Source organism: Falco naumanni, chromosome 2 (genome assembly GCF_017639655.2).
Source record: "Falco naumanni isolate bFalNau1 chromosome 2, bFalNau1.pat, whole genome shotgun sequence".
NCBI lineage: Eukaryota > Metazoa > Chordata > Aves > Falconiformes > Falconidae > Falco > Falco naumanni.
This window is the reverse complement of record NC_054055.1, coordinates 108,457,488-108,479,668: the sequence shown is the minus strand read 5'-3', so window position 1 is coordinate 108,479,668 and position 22,181 is coordinate 108,457,488. Positions and strand designations below refer to the sequence as shown.

Sequence of the window (22,181 nt, the reverse complement as noted above, 5' to 3'; positions counted from 1 at the left end):
TGGGACTTTGAGCCATTAATCACATTCCTTTGAGCCCAGCAGTTCAACCTATTTCAAATTTAGTTCACTGTCTACTTGTCTAGTCCCTATTTCTTTAGTTTGCCCATTAGGATGTTTTGGGGGACAGCGCTGAAAGGTTTGTAATGTCAAGGTAAACATTCACTGGTTTTCCCCTTTCCATCAAGATAGCTAGTTCATTGTAGAAGACCCTCAGGCTGGTCAGGCATGATTTCCATTTCATAAATCCTTGCTGATACCCCCAATTATCTTCTTGTTCTTCACATGTTTGGGAATAGTTTCCAGGAGGGTTTGCTCCATCACATTCCTATGGATTGAAGTAAAACAGACTGGCTTCTATTTCATTGGATCTTCTTTCTGGCCCTCTTGAAGATAGGAGTGATGTCCATGGCAGCTTACACTCCAGTTGCATGAGCTATTCCACCACATTTCTGTCATGCTGAAAATGCAGCCTTACAACTGCATACAGACCTTCTAATTCCTCCTGTTCAGTCCCCATGCTGTGTGCATCAGCCTACAGGCACTACAGGTGCTCATTTGTGCTGATTTTGCAGAAGTGTGAGAGCCTCCCACATAATGCTGTTCCCTCAGCATTTCCTTATTTGTGTGCATAATGCAGTGCAGCAAACGAAAACAGACACCATCAGACTGTTTTGGAAGCTTTAAAGAGCATTATATAAATGTTATCTTAATGATAATGAAGACCAGAGGTAACAATCACTAGAACTCAAAACAACATTCTAAAATATTAAATTTTTGAAAAGCAAGTTCAACAGGTCTCAAATTGGTACCAAAGCTTGGAGGTATCCAAGTCTCTACAGCTTGTTAGTCATGTGCCCCAAAAAAGTCTTCAAAAAAATTAGAGAAGTCAAAAATAGAACTTTGCTTTTAAAATGGGGCAAATAGTTCATGGATAGATGCCTTAAGGGACTTTAAGGAAACAGACTTAAAGCAAACATGGGCCTTTTAACTTATTATTTCTTCTTCCTTCCGCACCCCCCCCACCCCCCCCCCCCCCCCCCCCCCCAGCCACATTCTATCATGTCTGGGGAATGGCCTCCAGGATCTTAACCAGGAATCAGCCCAGTGGCTGCCATGGCAGGATAGGGGCAGAGTCAGGCATCCCTCACACCAAGGAGGAGAAGAACTGCTGTGGGAAATCAAATAATAATCTGTCTTCTTAATACTTAGAAGGTGAGAGGAAGAGAACAGAGAAAGAGAACGAGACATGCCGAAGAGAAGAGTTCTTTTTTCCTTGCTTTCCTCCTCACCTACTTTTCGGCAGCGGGGAGAGGAGGAGGTAATCATGGGAACAAACTAACAATACACAGACAGATAAAACCCGAGGGAAAGCAGGAGAAATCTGGAACACACTGAAGTCACCAGTTTCCAGTACAGTCATCTGTCCCCTGGTAAAGCAGATCATTTGACTTTTCTTTTTAAGCCAGATCATGTCTCTGGCCTACACTGGAGATGAGCACTGCATAAAGTCTGGATCTTCACAGTTCTCCATCTTCTCTCAGGTGCCTTCAGGGTGATGCATGTACACTTTTTTCTTGCTTTTAACCTAAGCATCCAAAAAGGTTTCCTGACTTTGTATGGAAGCAGCAGAGGAAACTTAGCTTGGAGCCTTTAATAAAGTTTAATGTTCACCTTGAATGCAATATTCTTCTTTCAAGGAGAATTTACCAGATTTTCAGCTTTCAAATAATGTTGTATTAATTCCGCATTTAGACAGACACATAGCCATACAAACATATAGGTGTGTATTACACACTTTTAGTCGGATTCCCGAATGGGTGAACGGTTACGTCATGTGAGATCAGCAGCGCTGAGTTGCATCATGACCTGGCCCTTTAAGTAACATAATATCAGGGGAGACATAGGACTAGAAGTGAAATGAAAAGCAAATGCCAGTCATTCTAATTCCAGAGCTACAAGCCTTTCTCCTCACTGCTCTGCTGCTCACCAGCTGATGGGCTGTTACCTACTTTTATGTAATTATTGTTATTATTATGCAAACCCTAGGGTCAGAATTCCTCAATTCCTCAACCTAGTGAGATAACTAATGTAGTGTTATGAGGAGGAGATATGGCATATGTTTATAAAAATTCAGAAAGCATTAGGATACATATGCCAATATGGATCACGCAAGACTGATCTAAACACTCTAGTACAGATCTTGCTAGACACAATTCCAACACATCAATTTAACAGAAATGTATTCACTCAGGGAAAAAAAAAATCCTAAGTTTTAAAATCCATATGGTCTGCATAATGAAAATGGTGCACAACTTAGGTAGTCACCAGAGTTTCTTTTAAACTCAGCTTCTCAAATACATAGGCACACTGAGTATGGAGTTTAAGTTAGGCAAATACTGAATGGAAGCAAGAAATAGACATTTTATATGAATGAAATTTTAGATTCTGAAAAAAAGTACTTTTTTCACCTGGCATGTTGTTTCTTCTATCTTCTTTCCTTGCAGCAAATGTATCCCATCACTAATAATATTATCTTCTGTGAATTATGTAAAAAAAAAAAAAAAAGAAAAGAAAAGAAAACATGATTTAAAATGTCCTGTTTCGATTTTTTTTTAATTCTTTTTTTTTTTTCAATCCTGTTTCAAATCCTTCTTCTGAGGAATTTAATTTGAATTACACCTGATATTTTGAGCTGACATTTTGACTCTCTAAAGTTAATTTTACATCATTTAAGCAGGCATTTTCTCTCAAACTGCTTTGAAGTAAGTCTACAGAATAAATTGGCAAACTGGTTCCTGTAAAGAAAACTCATTCATGTGTACTTCTTCATCTGTACTTCGTCCTCAGTTTACTAACCCAGAGCCCCACAAAGCACTTCCTCTTGCCCTGCTACTTTAAAGCAGCAGGGTGTAGAATATTCATTTAAATAATGGGCAAAAATTTTCTTTGTAACTGAGATGTGTTTATCTCAGGTTAGATTAGAAACTGCTTTCAAAGGATGAATGTCCTTCCATTTCTTCCAAGAAATTAATGATTTGCATGGGAAGGGTATGTACCTTCATTACAACAATGAGCAACAACAGTTCAAACAACTCTTTGAAAAGAGTTTTAATTTTACTAAGTCTATTTAATGAACACACATATATAGAGATATACGTGTTCCTTTTCCAGGTTAAGTAAAGGTGGCCTGTCCACCTAAGTCAAAATCGGCAGTTTTGTCTTTTTCAGGATAAGTGACACGTCATGATTTTGAGTCTCATTTGATGTCCCTAGTTACTACCTCGAATCCCATCTAGCAGAGAATGAGTACTTCATTTGTAATCCATAAACAACTGTGGTAATTTGATAGATTTAACAATAGCACATGAATAACATAAAACCACAAACCGTTACAACTCACTAGATCTAACAATAGCATGTGAATAACTTGCAAACATATGTACAATGTCAGCTGATGAGAATAATGCTCTGTTAAAAGTTGAGCGACGTTCTCTTGTCAGGAGCTAGAGTCCAAGTCCATCCAGCAACCCGTAATTACTTTGATGCCATTTTCCTCTACCACCTAAAGGGAATCCTATAAATTTGATGGTGACGATGTCTTTTAATTCTTGAATTTGATCTTTTAAGTGTTGATATTTTTTTACTTTTTCATTAGCAGAATCTGTTAAAGATGTTAATTTGCTCTCATGTCTGATTGTGATATTGACTACGAGGGCCTGACTTTCCTCTGGCTTAAACAACTCATTTTGTTTATCTTTTAATAATGGTTCCTGGAAAAGAAACCAACCTTTTTTCTTAGACTCATCAGCCAGAATTTTGCATATTTGATTATGTCTTTTAATTCTATTATCTTGTATTATGGGGCAGTAACTGATAATGTGAGCACAGGATTCACCTTCCACCTGGCAATGTCTACAAGATTTAATATAGGTTTCATACCTGCCCCTTGCCAGAAACTCTCTAGCTGGATATGTTAGTTCTCAATGGTATTGTCCAAACAAGTTTTCTGTGAGGAATGCCCCTATAATGTTCAATCCAGTTGTTACTTATTTTGTCTTTCTCAAAATTCAAAATACCACAGCCCTGAGATACTAGTTTAGTTAAATTTATAAATTCTTCTTTTCACCAGTTACAAGGCCTCAGAAAGGTGGTTTTTTTGAGCAGGTACTTCCCATTCCCAGACTGATTCCTCCACCTCAGCAAATATCACCAATTTTAGATCCCAAGTATTTTATCTTTATCTCCTCCTGCTGCAATCCACAATCTCCCAAATTGATTTTTTATATCCTCCTGCCTAGCAGCTTCTCTTATTGCTTTATCCAAAGACTATGCTACCCTATCCATCCTTCCAGCCTGTACACTAGGAACTAATCCTGCAAGTCTGGCAATACCTAAACTGCCACCCCTTGTGCTAGAATATAAAATTGCATCACAGGTACTTGCTGGTAGATGTAACCATTCCTTGATGGCAGTTCTAAGTACCAAGTCAAGGGTTTCTAAATATGCAACTTTTATGTCCGCTTGGTCTGCCAAGTAGATCATGGTAAAGTATAACCCTTTAAAATACCAATATTTTGAAATGGTCTCAGGGGAGCCTTTCCAATTTGATATAGTTGATTATTATTTTTGTTAGAAGTTTTGATTTTATATTCGAATCCTTGGATCGAGAAATAGTTTAAAATACTTTTCCAAACTAACAGGTTAATTCATATTCAAGGGAGTGCCATTACTTGACCGTGAAGGACAGTCATTAATTGCCATTAATGTAATTAATTCATCTACTTTGAAAGATCTACTCTTACTCCCAGTCTTAAGGCAAAGCCTCCACCATTATACTGCTGTGGAAAGGCCCTAGTGATTAGGTACCATCAACACAGAGGCATTCAGTCATTTAGCAGGGAAAAACAGAAGCAAAATTGTCTGCTAATCATAGCACAATGTGCTATCCTATTTTTCCAAAGTTACTAGAAATGAGTAGAAATGTGTTGGGTTTTTTTTCTCATAAATCATAACTTGGCATCTTTACTGATGCTGAGGAGTATCTTACAACACCAGTAGTTCTCCTGTTTGCAAAAGGACAGCTTAATATACAGATCGACCAAGGCTAACTGTAGGCAGGTAAGACTGATTCCATTGTTTTCTTTACAATCAACAGAAAAGGAAAGATTAATTCTGTGAATAATTCTGAGTGACTGAGATCCCTCAGTGATCACATGAAAAAATCTGCTTGAATATGATCATGAATATTTATATTCAAAGGGATAGGTAAGATCCTAGTCCTCAAAACACCTATGCTTATGTTGGAATTGAATGAGACTACAATGGGTATAAAGCTAGACAAAAAAAACCCTAAGCTCACGCGAGTGAACAATTAAAGGGCCACTGTACTGGCAAGTTAGCACACATATTTTCATAGGTTATTTTTAAGGCAAATCCTGAATCAAGAGACATTTTTAGCATTATTATTTTTTCCTAAAAGTAAATCCTCTGCAAATAAAAACTGTAACAGAATAACAAGTAATCTTACTCATAGTTTTGCAACTTGGATGTTGTAAGACTGTGTTAAAACTTAGAAATTACAGTCTGGGCATTGGACAAAAAAGAACAACTGTCTTTTCACATCCTAGTTCCATGTTGAAACCAAGGTCAGCTGCATAGAAAACCCCATCAAAACAATTTCCTTTATTTGCCATGTGCATCAACAGGAAGAGGAAAAATGAGTCACAGAAAATATTATCACACCAATTTGCCTTTAGAGGCTTCTGTAAGAGCTTCTGTGGTAATAGGGCAATGCCTTTCTCCTACAGACTTGATGTTTATAATAAAACCAAAAGCTTTCCTAAAAAGTATATTACATTGCAAACCTAACGTGACTGACCAGAGTTTAAGTTGTCTCAAGCAGCTACAAATCTCCTTGAAGTGACTGAAGGCCAGGTGTCTGACAATCCAGTTGTTTATTTAAATATAGAGCTAGCTGGACTTCTAGAAGCAGTGTAACTCATGTCAAGCAGTGCTTATGCAACACCAGATTAACATAACTGGGTTGTTTCTGGTCCGCAGGCTGATTAGCTTTCACCTCCTGCAGGCATCTCCGCACACTGTAGCCCTGTGCTCTGTAAGCTTACTCAAGGTTAAACCTTGCAGCGTTCAGTCCTGTGCCCACAAGTCCTCTTACAGCCTAGTCCAAAATAGTATTACTTGGTAGCTGTTTGCAGCTAAATCACAAAGAACCGCGAGGCAATTTATAATGACCTCAGCCTGAAAGACTACATACAGTGACACTGCTTTTAATGGCATTTCATTCAAAACCACATGAACAATGGCAAGTTATCAAAGCAAACCTTAGTGGTGCCCCCCCCCCCAGCCATGATCTCTTTTGCTAGCTGTAATAACAGTTATCCGCAGTACTCTTAAATCTTGCATAAATCACCTCTTCAATCCACTGAAATATGGAATAGAGTATTTGGGTAAAAAAAACCTCACAAAAACACCAACACATGCAAAAGTTATATGTAAGCTGCAGTGTTCTTTTCTTCCTAGTTTGGCAACAGGTACCAGTCACTTCACTGCAAAGTGAATTGGGAGCAGTGGAGAATTACATCCACTGACTCTGAGAGGCGTCGGCTCTTTTCTGTTTGTCTCTGTAATACCCTTTCATGGAAGCCCAATGACTGTGACTTGCACCCTCAACTTTTTCTACAATGATGCTTTTAGGCTGACAGATCTGGTACTTGTAATTTGGGTTTGGGCTTGTGAGCAAAGACGGGTATTACCACTGTTGTGTCTGTGGGATATACATGTTTTTACTGCCTTATCAGTCTGGAAAATTGATTTTTGTAGAGGTAATACACACATCAGCATTAAGGACCTAATTCAAAGGCTACCAGTGTCAGTGGATGTTTTTTCATTGATTTCAGTGAGATTTGGGTTAGGTCTGTGAATACAGCTCTGAAGCAAGCAGAGAAGTCTACGCTGCCCACCATGCATGGCTTGTTACAGCTAACAGAAATTCATATTATGCAATAGACTGCAGACCTTGAAGGATTATCTCTGTTAAGAGAAAGGTTTGATCAATAGTGACAAATTATCTTGATCAACAGTGATACACTGTAAATCTCCTTGCAATGGTTTTCACCACCGCGTGAAGGGGGCTTCCCTTGAAATAATTTTACTGCAGTAGGGGAAAAGGAGATTTTTATTTAGCTGCCAGCTTTGCTTCCTGTTCCCTCTGGGCCCCTGCTCTTCAATTGCAACACTTGTCAGCTTTTAAAATGTGCACTGCTTCTTTTGCATGCTTTGGATATTTAAAAGGGTAAAAAAAGTCTTGAGTAGAAAAGACTCCGGAGGGAAGTCAAAAAGTTCTGCTTTCTCACTTAGCCTTTTTCCACCTCCAAACTGTCAACCTCTGCACTAGTTTGAGGAATTATTACAAAATGGGTTTGGTTAAAAGTAAGACTTGTCAGGAGAGAGATGCCTAATATTCCTTTCACCTGTCATTACAACCTTTTCCCTTGCAAGCCAACGAGACTAGCTGAAGGTCCCTTTTCCCCTCATCTGCTCGTCACAAAAGCAGAGTTCCTTTAAATTTTCCCGTCACCTCTTTTTTCTGGTTCTGGTTCCAAGAAACCCAATTTGCCCACACATGGGCAAATACGACAGGTACTGCAATGTCAGATCTACTTTCCAAGCATTCACCATTTTATCTTCAAGTGTGAAGTGAATGAAACCCAGAGGGAAAGCTGGTGCCCTGTCCTCTGCTTTCTTTGGCATATCCAGGTAACAGCGGAATCTCCTGACAGTGGATGATACCAAGACCATTTGTACAGGAGCTATTTGGATGCTATCTAAACCATTTGTACAGGAGATACTAATAGTTAAGGCAATGGTCACCTTCCCACTTTTTTGGCTTCAGTAGAGAACAAAACATGCATCCACTTTGATTTCACTTATCTTGGTTTCTGATTCTGTTGAACCTGGTCTGGTTTAGTCTGATTGTGCAACTATAATGAATTTACCTTGACTTTAAAAAGTACAAATACAAATTCCATTCCTGGAAGCAACATTAAGCAGATTATCAAGGCTTTTTGTTTTTCTTAAGAGTCCAGTTTGTGTTTAAATAGACAAGGTGACTGCTCACTTGTTATTTCCCACAGTTCTTTTAGTGAATTTATACTGGTTAACAGTGTCACTAGCAACTTTCCATATATTAGCAGTAAGGTTGTTTCAATAAGTTGGTTAAAACAGGTTTAGGAAGAGAATTGGAAAAAAAACATTTGCCTACAAAATTTTGCCAACTCTCTTTTCCAGTCACAAGGATTTGTCTGGGAAAATTTATACCGTTTCCCTGTTAGATACCTGGAGCAGTATAAAGTATACAGGGAACATGGATTCCTCCTGTGGGCTCATGTTATAGCTGGCAAGCCCTATACAACACAACTACAGCACTCTGCTGTAGTGGAAGTCCTCCTTGGCTCCTGCACTACGGAGTGAATTGGTCACAAAGTGTGTTCTTAGCTTCCCAGTTTTAAGGTAAGCTTTATTCTAACTACTTTTTTTTTTTTTTCCCCTTGAGGACAAGGTAAATCTCAAAAGGACTTGACAAATTATTTAGCTAGATTACTGGTGAAAAATGAGAAATTTTCCTAGGTGCCCTTTTAAATACTTTGTGGAAAATGCAAAATCAGCTGAAATATGTTTAGCAATTACCTTCAAGCTGACAGTGCCTTCTGATGTACGAATCATTCTCCGACTTCCTGGAACCCTGCCAAAGTGTGCCATTCACATTTTTCCTGTCTAAAGTAAAAGCACAGAGAGCAGTCACCTGAATTCACAGCAAACGTGAAATAACAGGAAGGTCTACAAAAATAGCATCAAAGGCAAATCAAACAAGCTTGCAGAACAGTGTAGCATCTGCTCGAACTTGGAAATGAATTAATATTTTTGCAATATAGGAAATTCGATGGAAGGATGGTATTTATTGGGAGCAGGCCTCAAGTTTTACCATCTTTTGCTGCTGTCTGATACCTCATTTAACACTGTTAAAACATAATGAAAATGATTGTTATCTTAACCCTGGTTTTAAGACCTAGGAGCTCACAGAACATCTGTGCCTCTATTTTGCTTCCAGGAATTGTATAAATATAATTTAATTTTACAGTTAATGAGCCAGTGCATTTGCAAGAAATAGCATCAAAGATGCGCACATGTGTGTCACACACAGTCCAAGGCTACTACTGTCTCAGCTTGAATGGCAGAAACTAGGTTGGCGTTGAGAACAAGATGGCCATTCTCTTCCCTCGGTGAACTTCAAAGTGATCATGCTTCACAGCACGTTGATAGCTACAAGGTTTTTGTGCTTTCTGGTTTTCGGGGTTTCTTATTATTATTATTTTGTTTTGTTGGGTATTTTTAATGTTGGGTTTCACTCTGACTGTCAGAAAATTTTCTTTATGAAAGCACTTGTTGACTCTGTTAAGTGCTGGGAATTCATTGCAGCCTGGATGCTGCAGCCCAACTGATGCTGCTCTGCATGAAAGTCTTCCCAGTGCAGGGCTACAGAATGAAGTCTTAATGTAGGGGAACTTGCATCTATCTGAGACACATTGTTATGAAACATAACTGCATCATTACAGGCAGATATAAAAAACTTTTTACTCAGTAAGGACTAGATACAGCAACTAAACCCAGACTCAAAAGAATAAATAATAAAATGCTAATAGGAAACTCTCACTGGAAAAAATTAGGAATTTTTACTTTTTAAGAAACTGGTGATTATTTCCTACATGGGATTTGCAAAATAGGACCCATTGAATCACAAATGTGGATAATAATATGCAGTGCCAGGACAGGCTGAAACAAAAACCCTGAATTTCTTCTTCAGTGAACTTGTCTGTGAAATCTGAATTAAAGTAGTTTAACATGGAAAAAAGCAGGGACCTGAATTTGTTTCGATCAGAAATATTTCAGTTTTTCATTGAAATGGTTAAATGAAACACTGGGCATGCTGGGTATTTCTCATACTGTCCCACAATAGGTTCTTGAAATCTCAATTTGTTTTCTATGTTTAGCTAGTTTGTTTTCAATATCTACCTACAAATGTTTCTGCGGAAAGCATGGGCAGGGGGAGGTAGAAAATATTGATAGCTTAACTGTATTTTTTCCTTTCTTTTACATTTGCTCCAATAGCTGTAAAGCAAATCAGACCCTTTAATTAAAGTTTACTCTGTGAGATTAGCAAGTATACAGTAAATGATTTAAGCAGTTACTAACCAAATGCTTCATTTTCAGACATGGACTTCTGGATGGATCTAAAAGAATTAAAAGAATTTACCATTAGCTGAAAGGCAGAATGAAAAACGAAAGCACATTTAATCAAATATGGATATTTTCAAACTAATTCTTCAAAGCAGGCCACAGGGATTTGGCTGGGCAATTCCCACTGGCATTAATTGGTGTTACTTGACTTTTCTCATTCACCCAATCATCTGCTCCCACATGCCACGCAAAGCTCTGAAAGCTTCTGAGTTTTCATTCTGTAAAAATATGTTATTCAAGTTTTTTGGAATGAAGAATTCATGACTGAATCAGGGAACCCATCAGGAAGAATATAAGAAATACTTTTCTTTAGACATGATCTGAAGTATCCTGCAACTTCTAGAAATTATTTTCTGAGGTTTGGTGACATAATAATGGGTCAAACCAAAGAGCTGCATATGAACGTACCACCCCCACAAACTTGGATGGCATTTGATTGCCCAAGTAAACCTTGAGCTTTTTGCACATTTACATCAAGGAATAGTCCTAACTCATACTTCCATCTGTGGTGATAGTTTATAGATGATGGCTTAAAGAATATATTAGCTTAACAGAAGAGAAAGAAATCTTCGAATCGACAAAGATTTACCCTGTGAATTAATTTCATTTTGTCTATAAAAAACCCAATGGACAGTAACTTATGAGCTAAAGGATGAAGCCAGGAGATTGTACTAGACGAGACCAGAGACTCTGTAATCTGTGACAATGATCAGCGGAAAGGAAAGAGCACAAAAACTGAGATCCATCTCCCAGCTTCAGGCACATAGATGCTGAAGGGTTTCCTGAGCAAGACGGTGCAATAGAACTATTGGTTTTTTAAGAATCTGGTCCATAAGTACTAGTTCCTTTTGAAACCACTTGATTTATTCTTTTTGCTTCCAGAGTTCCACAATTTAATTCTTACTGTCTAAGCAAGGCATACTTCTGTTTATTTTACTTCTGCTACTCTGTTTCAGTTGATACTTCCTTGTTGCCCCGCTGTAAGAAAAAGAGAATGATAATTCCTCATTCACTTTCTCCATATCTACAGAAAAGGCTAATGTGAAAAATTCTGCATTATCAGTGGAGGTATCATGCCAGGATAGTAATGGCTGGACACTCACAATGAAGTAATTTTCATTACAAAATCTTTTCATGTTCAGTAAAATTATTTTCATCCAGCTTATTCATTGTTTCTATTGATTAGTCAAACTATCTAGACAACCCTTCTAAATTCTGATAATTCATTTAGAATAGGATTAGTTTTAGAATAGAATAGTTTTATTTGCATTGTAAGATTTGACACTATAGACTACTATTTCTATTCTTGGGGCAGACTGAATTCTGATTTAAGCAGGACACTCATAGGCAGCTAGGTGATTGCATGATGTTTGGTAGAGTTTGGTAGGATGAACCTTGGGTGGGGCCTACACAGCAATTTGGCTTCCTTAAAAGTGTTAAGGAATGATGAGAAAACCGTGAATAATAGAGTTATGTCCGGTTTTTAATTCATGCAATTTTGGGAGCATTTTTACAGGGCCCTCGTCGGTCACAGATAATGAGGTCTCACAGATCTGAGTGCATATATCTCTGTGTTTGCAGTTGGTAAGTTACTAGTGCTTTTATCAGATGACCAGAAATGGGTTGAAACTGTTACTTAAGACAAAGGAGCTCTTGATTTTCTTTGAAATCTTTATATAATTTGAAATTTCTCAGCAATAGACATAGATTACATTGATGTTCTGAATGTAGTGGAACCCCAACTAAAAAAAAAGTCACAGCAGACAGATAAGTTCTGCCTCTATCATTCCACTAGGCAGGATTTTGTATTTCGTTTGAAGGGGACCACTTCAGTAATGTAATAGCCTTCAACCTGAAGCCAAAAAAGAATTTTCAAAATAAATTCCTCTGCATAGTAACATATATTAATCATTAGCCCAAACCATAGCATTGTGTCTTAATGAATGGATGCAAAGCATGCTGCTGTCACAAACATGCTTGATAAAATATAGTCTGACCTGCTTTATCTGAATAATTTTTCAAACTACATTTTTATTTGGATTAAAAACACAAACAAAAAAATCTTCAGGAGATTATCAGGTCAATGGTGCAAACATGCTACAAAATAGGTTACCACTTCAATCTTTCAGAAAAACAGACATATGGTTAAACCAAGCTGAGATTAACTGCATTTGATTTTCGCTGTCCTGGTTCTCATATTTTGGAAGAAAGATTTGTGTGTATGAAAAAGTCATGGCAAAAGAGCTTTAGTACTGCATTACAAGCTTGATACTTGCTTTCCAACTGCAACATTAATACATGTACTCTGTGAGAATTAAAGCAACATAGGCAAACATTAATAAAACAACAAGGATGAAAGGAACACACAAACATAGTGACACTGTGTAGACCTCGAACTGGTCTCAACTTACTTTCTTTTTTTGGTCACTGTGCTCTCAAAGTCAGGAAATTCCTTTTAAAAAGATAGAGAAAAGAAGTCTATGAAAATCCAAAATGTTTAATCCATATAAAATATTTTCCTCACTGGAAAGACACTGAATGATGTACTTTTGGTGTGTTTTCAATATCTACTAACATGTCCAGTCTTTCTTTTTCCAACAGCTGAAGCTGTGGAGGACAGTGCAACAGAAAGCATATGCAGTTATGTGTTTTGATTTTAGGAGGCTTCAATATCCATGGCTCCCAAGAAGCTGACAGCCATAATACCCCTGAAAAGACAGAGAACAAAGTTCTTACCCCAAGAATGAATATCATATTTCTTTCATAGTATGATTCTTTTATATTTTATGAGTATAAAATAGAATCATAGAATCATTTCGATTGGAAAAGACCTTTGAGATCATAAAGTCCAACTGTCAACCCAGGACTGCCAAGCCCATCAGTAAACCATGTCCCTGAGCACATCTACGTGTTTTTTAAATACCTCCAGGGACGGTGATTCCACCACCTCCCTGGGCAGCCTGTTCCAATTCTGTGAAGAAATGTTTCCTAATATCCAAACTAAACTTCTCCTGGCATAACTTGAGGCTGTTTCCACTTGTTCCACCACTTGTTATCTGGGATAAGAGACTGACTCCCACCTGCCTACAGCCTCTTTTCAGGTAGTGGTAGGGAGCAATAAGGTCTCCACTGAGCATCCTCCTCTCCAGACTAAACCACCCCAGTTGCATCAGCCGCTCCACATAAGGCTTGTGCTCCAGACAACCAGCTTCGTTGCCCCTCTCTGGACAAGCCCCAGAACCTCAATGTCCCTCTTCTAGTGAGGGACCCAAAAGTGAGGTGCAGCCTCACCAGTGCTGAGTACAGAGGGACGATGACTTTTCTAGTCCTACTGGCCACACTGTTTCAGGCAAGCCAGGACGCTGTTGGCCTCCTTGGCCCCCTGGGCACACTGCTGGCTCATGCCCAGCCGGCTGTCAACCAGCACCCCCAGGCCCTTTCCCACCAGGCAGCTTCCCAGCCACTCTGCCCCCAGCCTGTAGCGCTGCGTGGGGTGGTTGTGACCAGTGCAGGACCCGGCACTGAGCCTTGTTGAACACAATTAGCCTCAGTCCATTGGTCCAGCCTGTCCAGATCCCTCTGCAGAGCCTCCTGCCCTCCAGCAGATCAACACTCCCCAACAACTTGGTGTCATCTGCAGAGTTACTGAGAGTGCACTTCATCCCCTCATCCAGATGATCAATAAAGATATTAAACAGAATGAACAGGACTGACCCCAGTACTGAGCTCTGAGGAACATCATTTGTGACTGGGTGCCAGTTGGATGTAACTCCATTCACCACTGCTCTTCACACTCAGCCATCCTGCCAGCTTTATACTCAGCACAGAGTACACCCATCCAGGCCATGTCCAGACAGTTTCTCCATGAGAATGCTGTGGGACAGTGACAAAGGCTTTTCTAAGGTCAAGGTAGACAACATCCACAGCCTTTCCCTCATCCACTGGGTGGGTCGTCTTCTCGTAGAAGCAAATCAGGTTCATCAAGCAGGACCTGCCTTTCATAAACCCATGCTGGCTGGGCCTGATTCCATGTGCCATGTGATGGTACTGAGGATGATCTGCTCCATAACTTTTCCTGGTAACAAGGTCAGGCTGACAGGCCTGTAGTTTCCCAGATCCTCCTTCCCACCCTTCTTTTAGATGGGTGCCACATTGGCTAACCTCTGGTCTGCTGGGACCTTTCTGGTTAGTCAGTAGTGTTGATAAATGATGAAGAGTGGCTTGGTGAGCTCCTCCATCAGCTCCCTTAGTACCCTCAGATGGACCCCATATGTTACAATGGGATGTTCCTTTCTGAGGGACACAGAAGGACAGACTCTGTAACCCCATTACATGCAGAGGAAGGTGGAAGAGAGCAGGAAACTCTGCAAGTAAGCTTGAAAGTTGTGCAGGTTGGCCTGCAAAAGCTGTGAGGGGCACCAAATTGGAATCAAGCACTGGTCTGGAGGCAAGATCACAAGGTCCCCAGTGTCCAGATGGTATGCACTCTGACAAGATGCAGGAAGGAAGAGAAGAGTTATGTGGTTGTTGAGAGTGAATAAAAGTGCGCCTCATTCTGCAAGCAATGCCAAAACAGCTCACTGCACCTTTGCTGTCACAGTTACCCAGGGACTTGAAGTTAATTTTAACTTTAAGAAAACCTGAGGATGTCATGCTAGGACAGAAGAGCTCTCTGATCCCTATACTATTTTGATATCTCCTGAGACAGAATATCAAAGCACTGTATCACTTTCATTTCTATTTCTTCCAGCCTGGAAAGCAGAAACTGGGATAAAAATGTCCATGATGAATGCCACTTCAATCTGCTGTGCGACAAGAGACATTAAACCCCCCCCCAACCATTCATTATTATATAAATATGAAAACTTCAGTGTATGGACCTATTTCTCATATTCTTATGTTTAATTTATTTCCTTTGTGTAATACTGTCACATTTGCATGGCTCTGACCACAGTAATTTAAAAATGTCATCCACGTTGCATGATGAAAATCCAAAACATGTACTACATAAACCGATGTAAGCGCATAATTGAGCATTTTATATTTTTCCCCTCCTCAGTAAAACCCATCATAGACTTTCAAGCTTCTTCAGGAGACTGTATTAAGAAAAGGCTGTTTTACTGCACTGAGGTTATTTTAGCTGAGTGTAGGAGGTCCTGTTAAGTACCTGAACATTTGTGAATGCTTATAATTGTATACAGCTTCTACAGAATTTTTTTTTGCCTGTGTAGAATTGTTCACAGATGCTGTGGGAAGATCAAAAGAGTATACAGAATTTATCATCTACTTTGCAATATTGCAAGCAATGTAATGTAAATTTCTTGCTGAAAAGAAATCAGCATTTTAGTCTTGGGAAAAATCTTTGCAAAAGCTCTAAAGAAATAACTACACGAGGTGCACAGGCACACAGAGAAGTTGGAAAATGCTGAAGAAGTGATTTAAAGGATTTTTTTAAAGGGGTAGTGTCAACATCTCATTAAAAAATATCAAATATTTGATTTCAAAGAGTCTTGTTAAAGGAAGCATTATGCATGGAGGTCAGAGACCAAAGGATATTGTAAGTTAGAGTCTGTATAAGACCCAGGGCTTTCTCTAAACCTCACTGTGGCCGTATACCTGGGAAGACTATTAATTTATGCCTTCACATGCCAAACACCTAGTGGAACATGAAACACAGAACTGTAGGTTTAATCTTTTGCTCTATGATTTGAAACCAGTGCTTCAGCATTAGTTTCTTAAAATCCAACAAAAGATGCATTTATGGCATCACGTTATACATTGGGGTGATATTCATGTGATCACTGGATATCATGGGATGCAGTGCCACAGTGAAATATGACAGTGGGTTTAAATGGCCATTTAAAAATGTCACCTTTTATCCAACACATCTCTTCTTGCTATGTCTGAGTCAGCTGGCCAGATCATGGTACAGGAATAAATGACTCTTGTTTGTACTTCTTTTTTTTAATAATCTTTTCACTATTGGACTAAAAATCATACGTAACTTCAATCTGAAACTGGAAATTAAGCAGTTTTAAAAACATGTTTTATCTTAGAGTGTAAATTAAGGTTCACCTAGACTCTGCTCTCCACGTTCTCTGAAGTACATAGTTATTTTATTTATGGGAACAATTCTTTCCTTCCCTATCCCAAATATGAACAATCTGTTTCCTAGAAACAAACTGCACACATGGAAAGTCAGCATTATGAAATTAGTAATAAAGTCCTTTCCTCCCGGCTTTTATCAAATAACTCTGAACTAAGGAATTGTATGAGTCCCTCTGGTGTTTACAAGCTAGTTTACTAGAGCTCCTGTGTCTGTTAAGACTTGCAAACAGGCAAATGATCATTTCAGATAACTTTACCCTCTTTCCCTCACTGGAACCAAATGCCAGTTACAACGCTGCAGATGAAAGCAGGTATCATGACTGATTGTGATTTTCCTGGTAATAACTTAGAACAACTGATATATTACTTGGCACTTCTCTGATACACAGGCTAGTCAATCACATCACAGTCAGCAGTTGAAAAATATGTGGATCTCATGACGTTTGGTGATTGCAATCTGACAGGAAATATATGAAAACAGTTTTAATACTGAAGACTCTTCTTGAGCAGCTTAAGACAGCTCATGAGGTAGAAGAATGCAACACCAAGCTTCAAGAGGTAGAAATTCAGTTTCCCAGTTAATAGCACAGCTATAGGCAAAGAGTACACATATGATTCATTACATGCTGTTGGCTACCAACTGTTTCTGAGGAAAGCCCAATTCAGTTTTGCTATGCGTAAGGTTCAGGAACAACTCCATAAATCTATGTTTGTCTTTCTGTATGAGAATATTACTGTTACTGAAGCTGATCAACTGGGAAAGTAACCAAAAAGTTAACAGGCCAGTTCCCTGAGTGGATTAAAATCAAAAGGCATGTGTGTATAACAGGCACAAGACACTACCACAGGAAGCTGGGGTGGGAACATTCCAGGCAAAACATTTTATATACCAAACAGGTCTTCTAAGTTTTGTGAGGGAGAAGAACAGTGTACGTGAGAGAAAGATTATTCTTCCTCCAGGCTGTGCCATTTGGGCAGATATTTGGCCAGGGTTAAAAATAATCATGGTTCAAAAAGGTGCCCAAATTGTATGTTCACTGAATTACGTCACGCACAGCTTCAGTGACCACCGTACCGTGTATATCCCACGTCTCCAGCAGAATGTCACAGCCTAGCTATGATTCGGACAAGTCACAAGAGACAGGACAACTGCAAGAAAATAACTACCTTGCTGCAGTATAAGGCTAAACCTCCTCTAGCCCTAGCCTCCCCTTTTTAAGTTGAGGGGAGCAGACCTCGAACACCTGCCCTATTGATTTCTGAAGATGTATAGAAAAAAGGAAGGCGGCAAAGCCTCCTAAGGAGGAAATGTGCAGTGCCAGGCTGCTCCACCCTCAGGGGATTTAGCAGCTCTGTGGAATCTGCATGGCCATGGTTCAGCCAACCACTTAAACACACACTGGAGCCCATACCTACTTAGCGGTGCACTTAAGTATGTGCATTACTGAATAATGACAGATGGCTAAATCAGGGCCTGAGGGAGCCAATAATGTTCTGAATTTATCATGCTGTGGGGGCCGCCCTGCAGCCTGGAACCAAGTGACGGAATTAAAAATGGGAGAGAAGTACAAATGGGCTCAGTTAATAAGCTTAACAGCTTCATCCAAGGTGTAGGTCTAATAACTCACATGCTAGAAATAGCAGATAAGATTACACATAGTCCTTTGGCCTTAGCGATATTTTTCCATAGGTCTTACTGCCGACATGTCATCACTAATCTTGTTTTCCATTTCTAGAGCGTATTTTATAAATAATCATGTTGATTCTACAGCCAGCGCAGTGACACAGCATCCAGCCGTTATTTTTAGTTAAATGCTCAGCTGAATATTCTCTGAAAACAGAACAAAATAAAACCCACCAGCAGCCTTAGGAAGCTTCTTGTTAATAGCTAGTGAGCTAACAGTTTGCTTACCCATTTAACATTGCTTTTATTGATGGTGAAATTTAAACTTAGTGATGAATAAATGTGCCATCACTAAAATATCCCCTTCAGGAAAACAGAAATGTATGATAAGAGGTAGCAGAAACCAAAGTGCTGGATTATTCTATTCACTGCTGTATATGTGTCTTCACGGACTATGCATTGCCATACCATGAAAACAGCACTGAGCAATGTGAAAACTATTTTGCTACAATTTGTTTAGATTAACACAGAGGATTTTCCGGTCCAACAGTAGTAGCAGATCTGCTTCTCTATGTTGGCTCAATGAAAATGAAGTTCTGTATTGGATTGGTTGATTACTTTTATTTAGCAAAAAAAATTATGAAACCTAACTCTATACTAATAAAACGAAGAGCCTAAAGTAATGCTGCCAAATGAGAAAACCGAACAAAACAAGAACAAGCAAGAAACAAAAAGCCTGACCTAAAATATCACTGCAGTTTTAATTCTTAGTCTTACACATCATGAAAACCATAGCATATGTCTTTACCATATCTTGATAAGATAAAGGATAATTTCTAGTAGTTAACTATTTCAAAGTATATTAGGACATCACATGTCACACACTGGGTACAAACCAAAAACCAAATCTGATTTTAATTTTAATTTGACTTCTAAATACTGTTCCTATTAGATGAACATCCATTGGACAGGGAAATATTAGTGTCGTTCTCATTAACTACAGAGTTGGTTTGTAGTCACAGCAAAGGGGAAAAAGATTGAATAGCTGTAGGAGCTGAACTATAATGTCCACCTTTGTTAGTAGAACAGCATGTTTCAATAGAGTTGTGTAACACAGCCCTAGCCAAATAGCTAGAGCTTCACACAACTGAAATACTACAGGCTTGCTAGGATCAGGTTACAAGTGATATTTCACAACCATGATTAAACACACTTAGTTGGAACAGTGTAGAGGTGGCTCATTCTTACAGTAACAAGGTCACAACCTGATAATGGGGAGAAACCTGTCACACAGGAGAGCATCTCCTACCTACTGCAGTAAAATGTTAATGTAGGCATATTTCAGAGCCCAGGCTTATAGATCTGTGCTGATGCTATGAGGAATCATCTTGAGATCTCTGCCCTGTTATGCTCTCAAAACCAGGACCACTATATAAAGCACCAAGGTGATTATCTGGAAGAGAGGGGCATGCACAGAGTTGGTTGCAGCAGAAGGGCCTGAGAAAAACAGGCTATTTCCATTCCTTTAGGAATTCAACAAGTGCATGCCACAATTCCCCAGCCATTCTCCTATCCCACCAGCTCTTGCACTTTCTTCACACAAGTCCTGTATGCAAACCTGCTTAGTGATACTGCAACACCATAGGTCCAGCAGTCTCATAGGCACACAGCACCTAACCTGGAGCGCACACGGGTAAAGCTTGGCATAATTTCTGAAGGGAGGACAGTCTTTCTTCTTTGAATAATGAACCTCCTGTTTTCTTTTTAATCCTTCACCAGGCTGCATCATATGTTGCTATAGATAGAGATAGTAATTATAAATGAAGGAGCATTGTAAAGTAGAGAACAGAGATTATGAAATGAAAAAGATTATGAAATTTAATATACTATGTTAAAGTATTTGTCAAAGCCTCAATGATATATTATACCAATAACATACCAATAATAAAGGATTAAGTAGGGAAATATTATTTAGGAAGAAAAAAAACCCCAGAAGACAATCTCCTTCACGTTTGCCTAATGAGGTCTTGTAAAATGTAAAGGTTATTCCAGAAGCCATGAGTTACAAAATTCATAAAACTCATACTAGAAATGCTTTTTTTTTTTAATTATTATTAATGAAAGGAACAACCAGAGACACCAACAGTATATCCTGTAGAGACAAACTCAACTAATATCTGTTCCTAACATTTTCATATGCTATGACTTGCAAAGAGAAATTCCCTTGTACAGTGGGGCTGCACTAACCTCACTTTGCTACTAGCTGTATAGGAACTCATGACCTGTTTTTCAAGGGTGCTTGTTAGGACTGGACAGAAATCAGGTCATTTGCTACAGAGATGAGATTTGAACAGTGGCTTTAAAAAGCCTAAACAGTTCAAACTGGCAGTTAAACCAGCTGAACACACATGTGCCTTCAAAATATGATGCAACTTTGCAATTAACTTTTACTTACCAAAGACATAGACCTATCAGGTGGTCCACAGTTTACGTGCACACTCACTGGAGTGCTAGCCCGGCTGTCAATAGGAGTTGTATCCTTGGGTTCTTGATGTTCTGGGACAGGCTCATACAAGCTGTCCATTGAGCCCTCCTAAAACATATTTAAACAGCTTTTGAAAGATGAACACTTGTAAACACATTAAAATAATAGCAATTAAAAAAGCAAGTAGTTGTGATTTACGAAATAGAGAGTGATTTTGCTCCCCTGTCTTTTGAAATAATTTATTGACTTCTTTCTTTAAAAAGCATATAGAAACTGATTATAGTAAGTACTCAAATGCTAGAGTTCACAGTATCGTGGCTTTGATTCCACAGCTTGGCAGGGGTAAAGCTGAGGGTACAGGAAAAATGAACATTATCTTCTCAGAAGGAGTAAAATCACATGTATATCTCCACCTGAACACTATGTGAAAATTCGCGTAAAATCTATGAAAACTATAAACAATTAAAATTTCTATATAAACTATAAAAATGTTTTATAGTTAATACTTCTTTATGAGAAAAATATTAATTTGATGCAGAAAAGTAACCCTATTCTCTGGAAATAAACAGAAACAATTCTGCCAGCTCCCAGAATTTGAGCCATGATTTAGGCTCTCAAAATTATGAGAATGGCTAGAATTAAAAATAAATTCCATTTGTATTCAAATTTTTTAACTCATGTTATAATGCACATGTAAGAGGGTTCTTTTTCTCCAACCACCAAGAATATAAACATTTTAACAGAAACTAAGATTTTCACATTTATCCCGCTGTTCCAAGAGCCAGGATTACATATACATACCACCATTCCATAATTCAGGAGTTAAATGAAAGCAGATGGCAAAACTAAACATGCTCTATCTAATGATCCTAGAGTTTAGCTGTTGCTACTTTGATCTGCACCGAACATTTTCCCAATGAATTTTGATTACTGATTTTAACTGCATTAATTAAGGAATAAATCAAATTTATAGCAGTGTGACATACAGCATAGCAACACCATTGAAATTAACATGGTATATTATTATTTAAAAGCATTTGTTCCTCTAGTAGAGAACATAAACACAGATGTATATTTGAAGTTATATTGTTAATACGTAAAGATTTACAGGCAATATTATTGAAACAGCAGTTCAAAGCCATGACTAATTTTTTCAGCCACAGTGTTTACGTATGGGCCTTTATTTGCTTCAGTCTACTAGAGTCTTCATAAGCCAAGATAAATATTGTGGGAGAAATATTACAAACCAAACCTCCTGAAAATGCTCATGTTATATACTGGAGTTTATTCTAGGAACTAATGAGTTAATGCTTCCTGGGAAAGTGGTGCATGGCTTATGAAGCACACTACACATGGCTTGTGCTCCTAACAGACAGCTGCGCCTGTCTATTCATAAGAACGGTATTTTTTCTTACTGTAACTATGTTGCCATGTAGCAATGATGGTTCAGGCTCCCAGTCTGAAGTTCTTGATTGAGCATTTCTAGACAAAAATGATGAGTATAAAACCTTATTACATACTTCTGTGATTCCACAATGTAAAATGTAACCATATATTTCTCCCCGGATTGGGAATAGTAGAGGACTTTGGTGAAGAGAGTATTTAATTAAGTGATGGAAGCATAAAAGAGAGCTCATGTTAAAGAGAGGG

The 22,181-nt window shown here is 38.6% G+C and overlaps 1 protein-coding gene across 3 annotated transcripts in view; it reads right to left on the bottom strand.

Moving 5' to 3' along the window:
- The window catches only part of LOC121083033 (SAM domain-containing protein SAMSN-1-like), a 98,357-nt gene that overhangs the window by 62,920 nt on the left and 13,256 nt on the right, over window positions 1-22,181 (bottom strand). The window contains exons 2-7 of one of the 3 annotated variants that reach the window (XM_040582885.1): window positions 21,947-22,013; window positions 20,502-20,639; window positions 12,726-12,766; window positions 10,270-10,307; window positions 8,707-8,793; window positions 2,469-2,536 (exon numbers count right to left, since the gene is read on the bottom strand). In XM_040582885.1, the coding sequence (XP_040438819.1) occupies window positions 2,469-2,536; window positions 8,707-8,793; window positions 10,270-10,307; window positions 12,726-12,766; window positions 20,502-20,630 (363 nt within the window). In that variant the 5' untranslated portion in view covers window positions 20,631-20,639; window positions 21,947-22,013. The remainder of the gene's footprint in view (window positions 1-2,468; window positions 2,537-8,706; window positions 8,794-10,269; window positions 10,308-12,725; window positions 12,767-20,501; window positions 20,640-21,946; window positions 22,014-22,181) is intronic. The other 2 variants (XM_040582884.1, XM_040582886.1) reach the window with 2 other exon arrangements.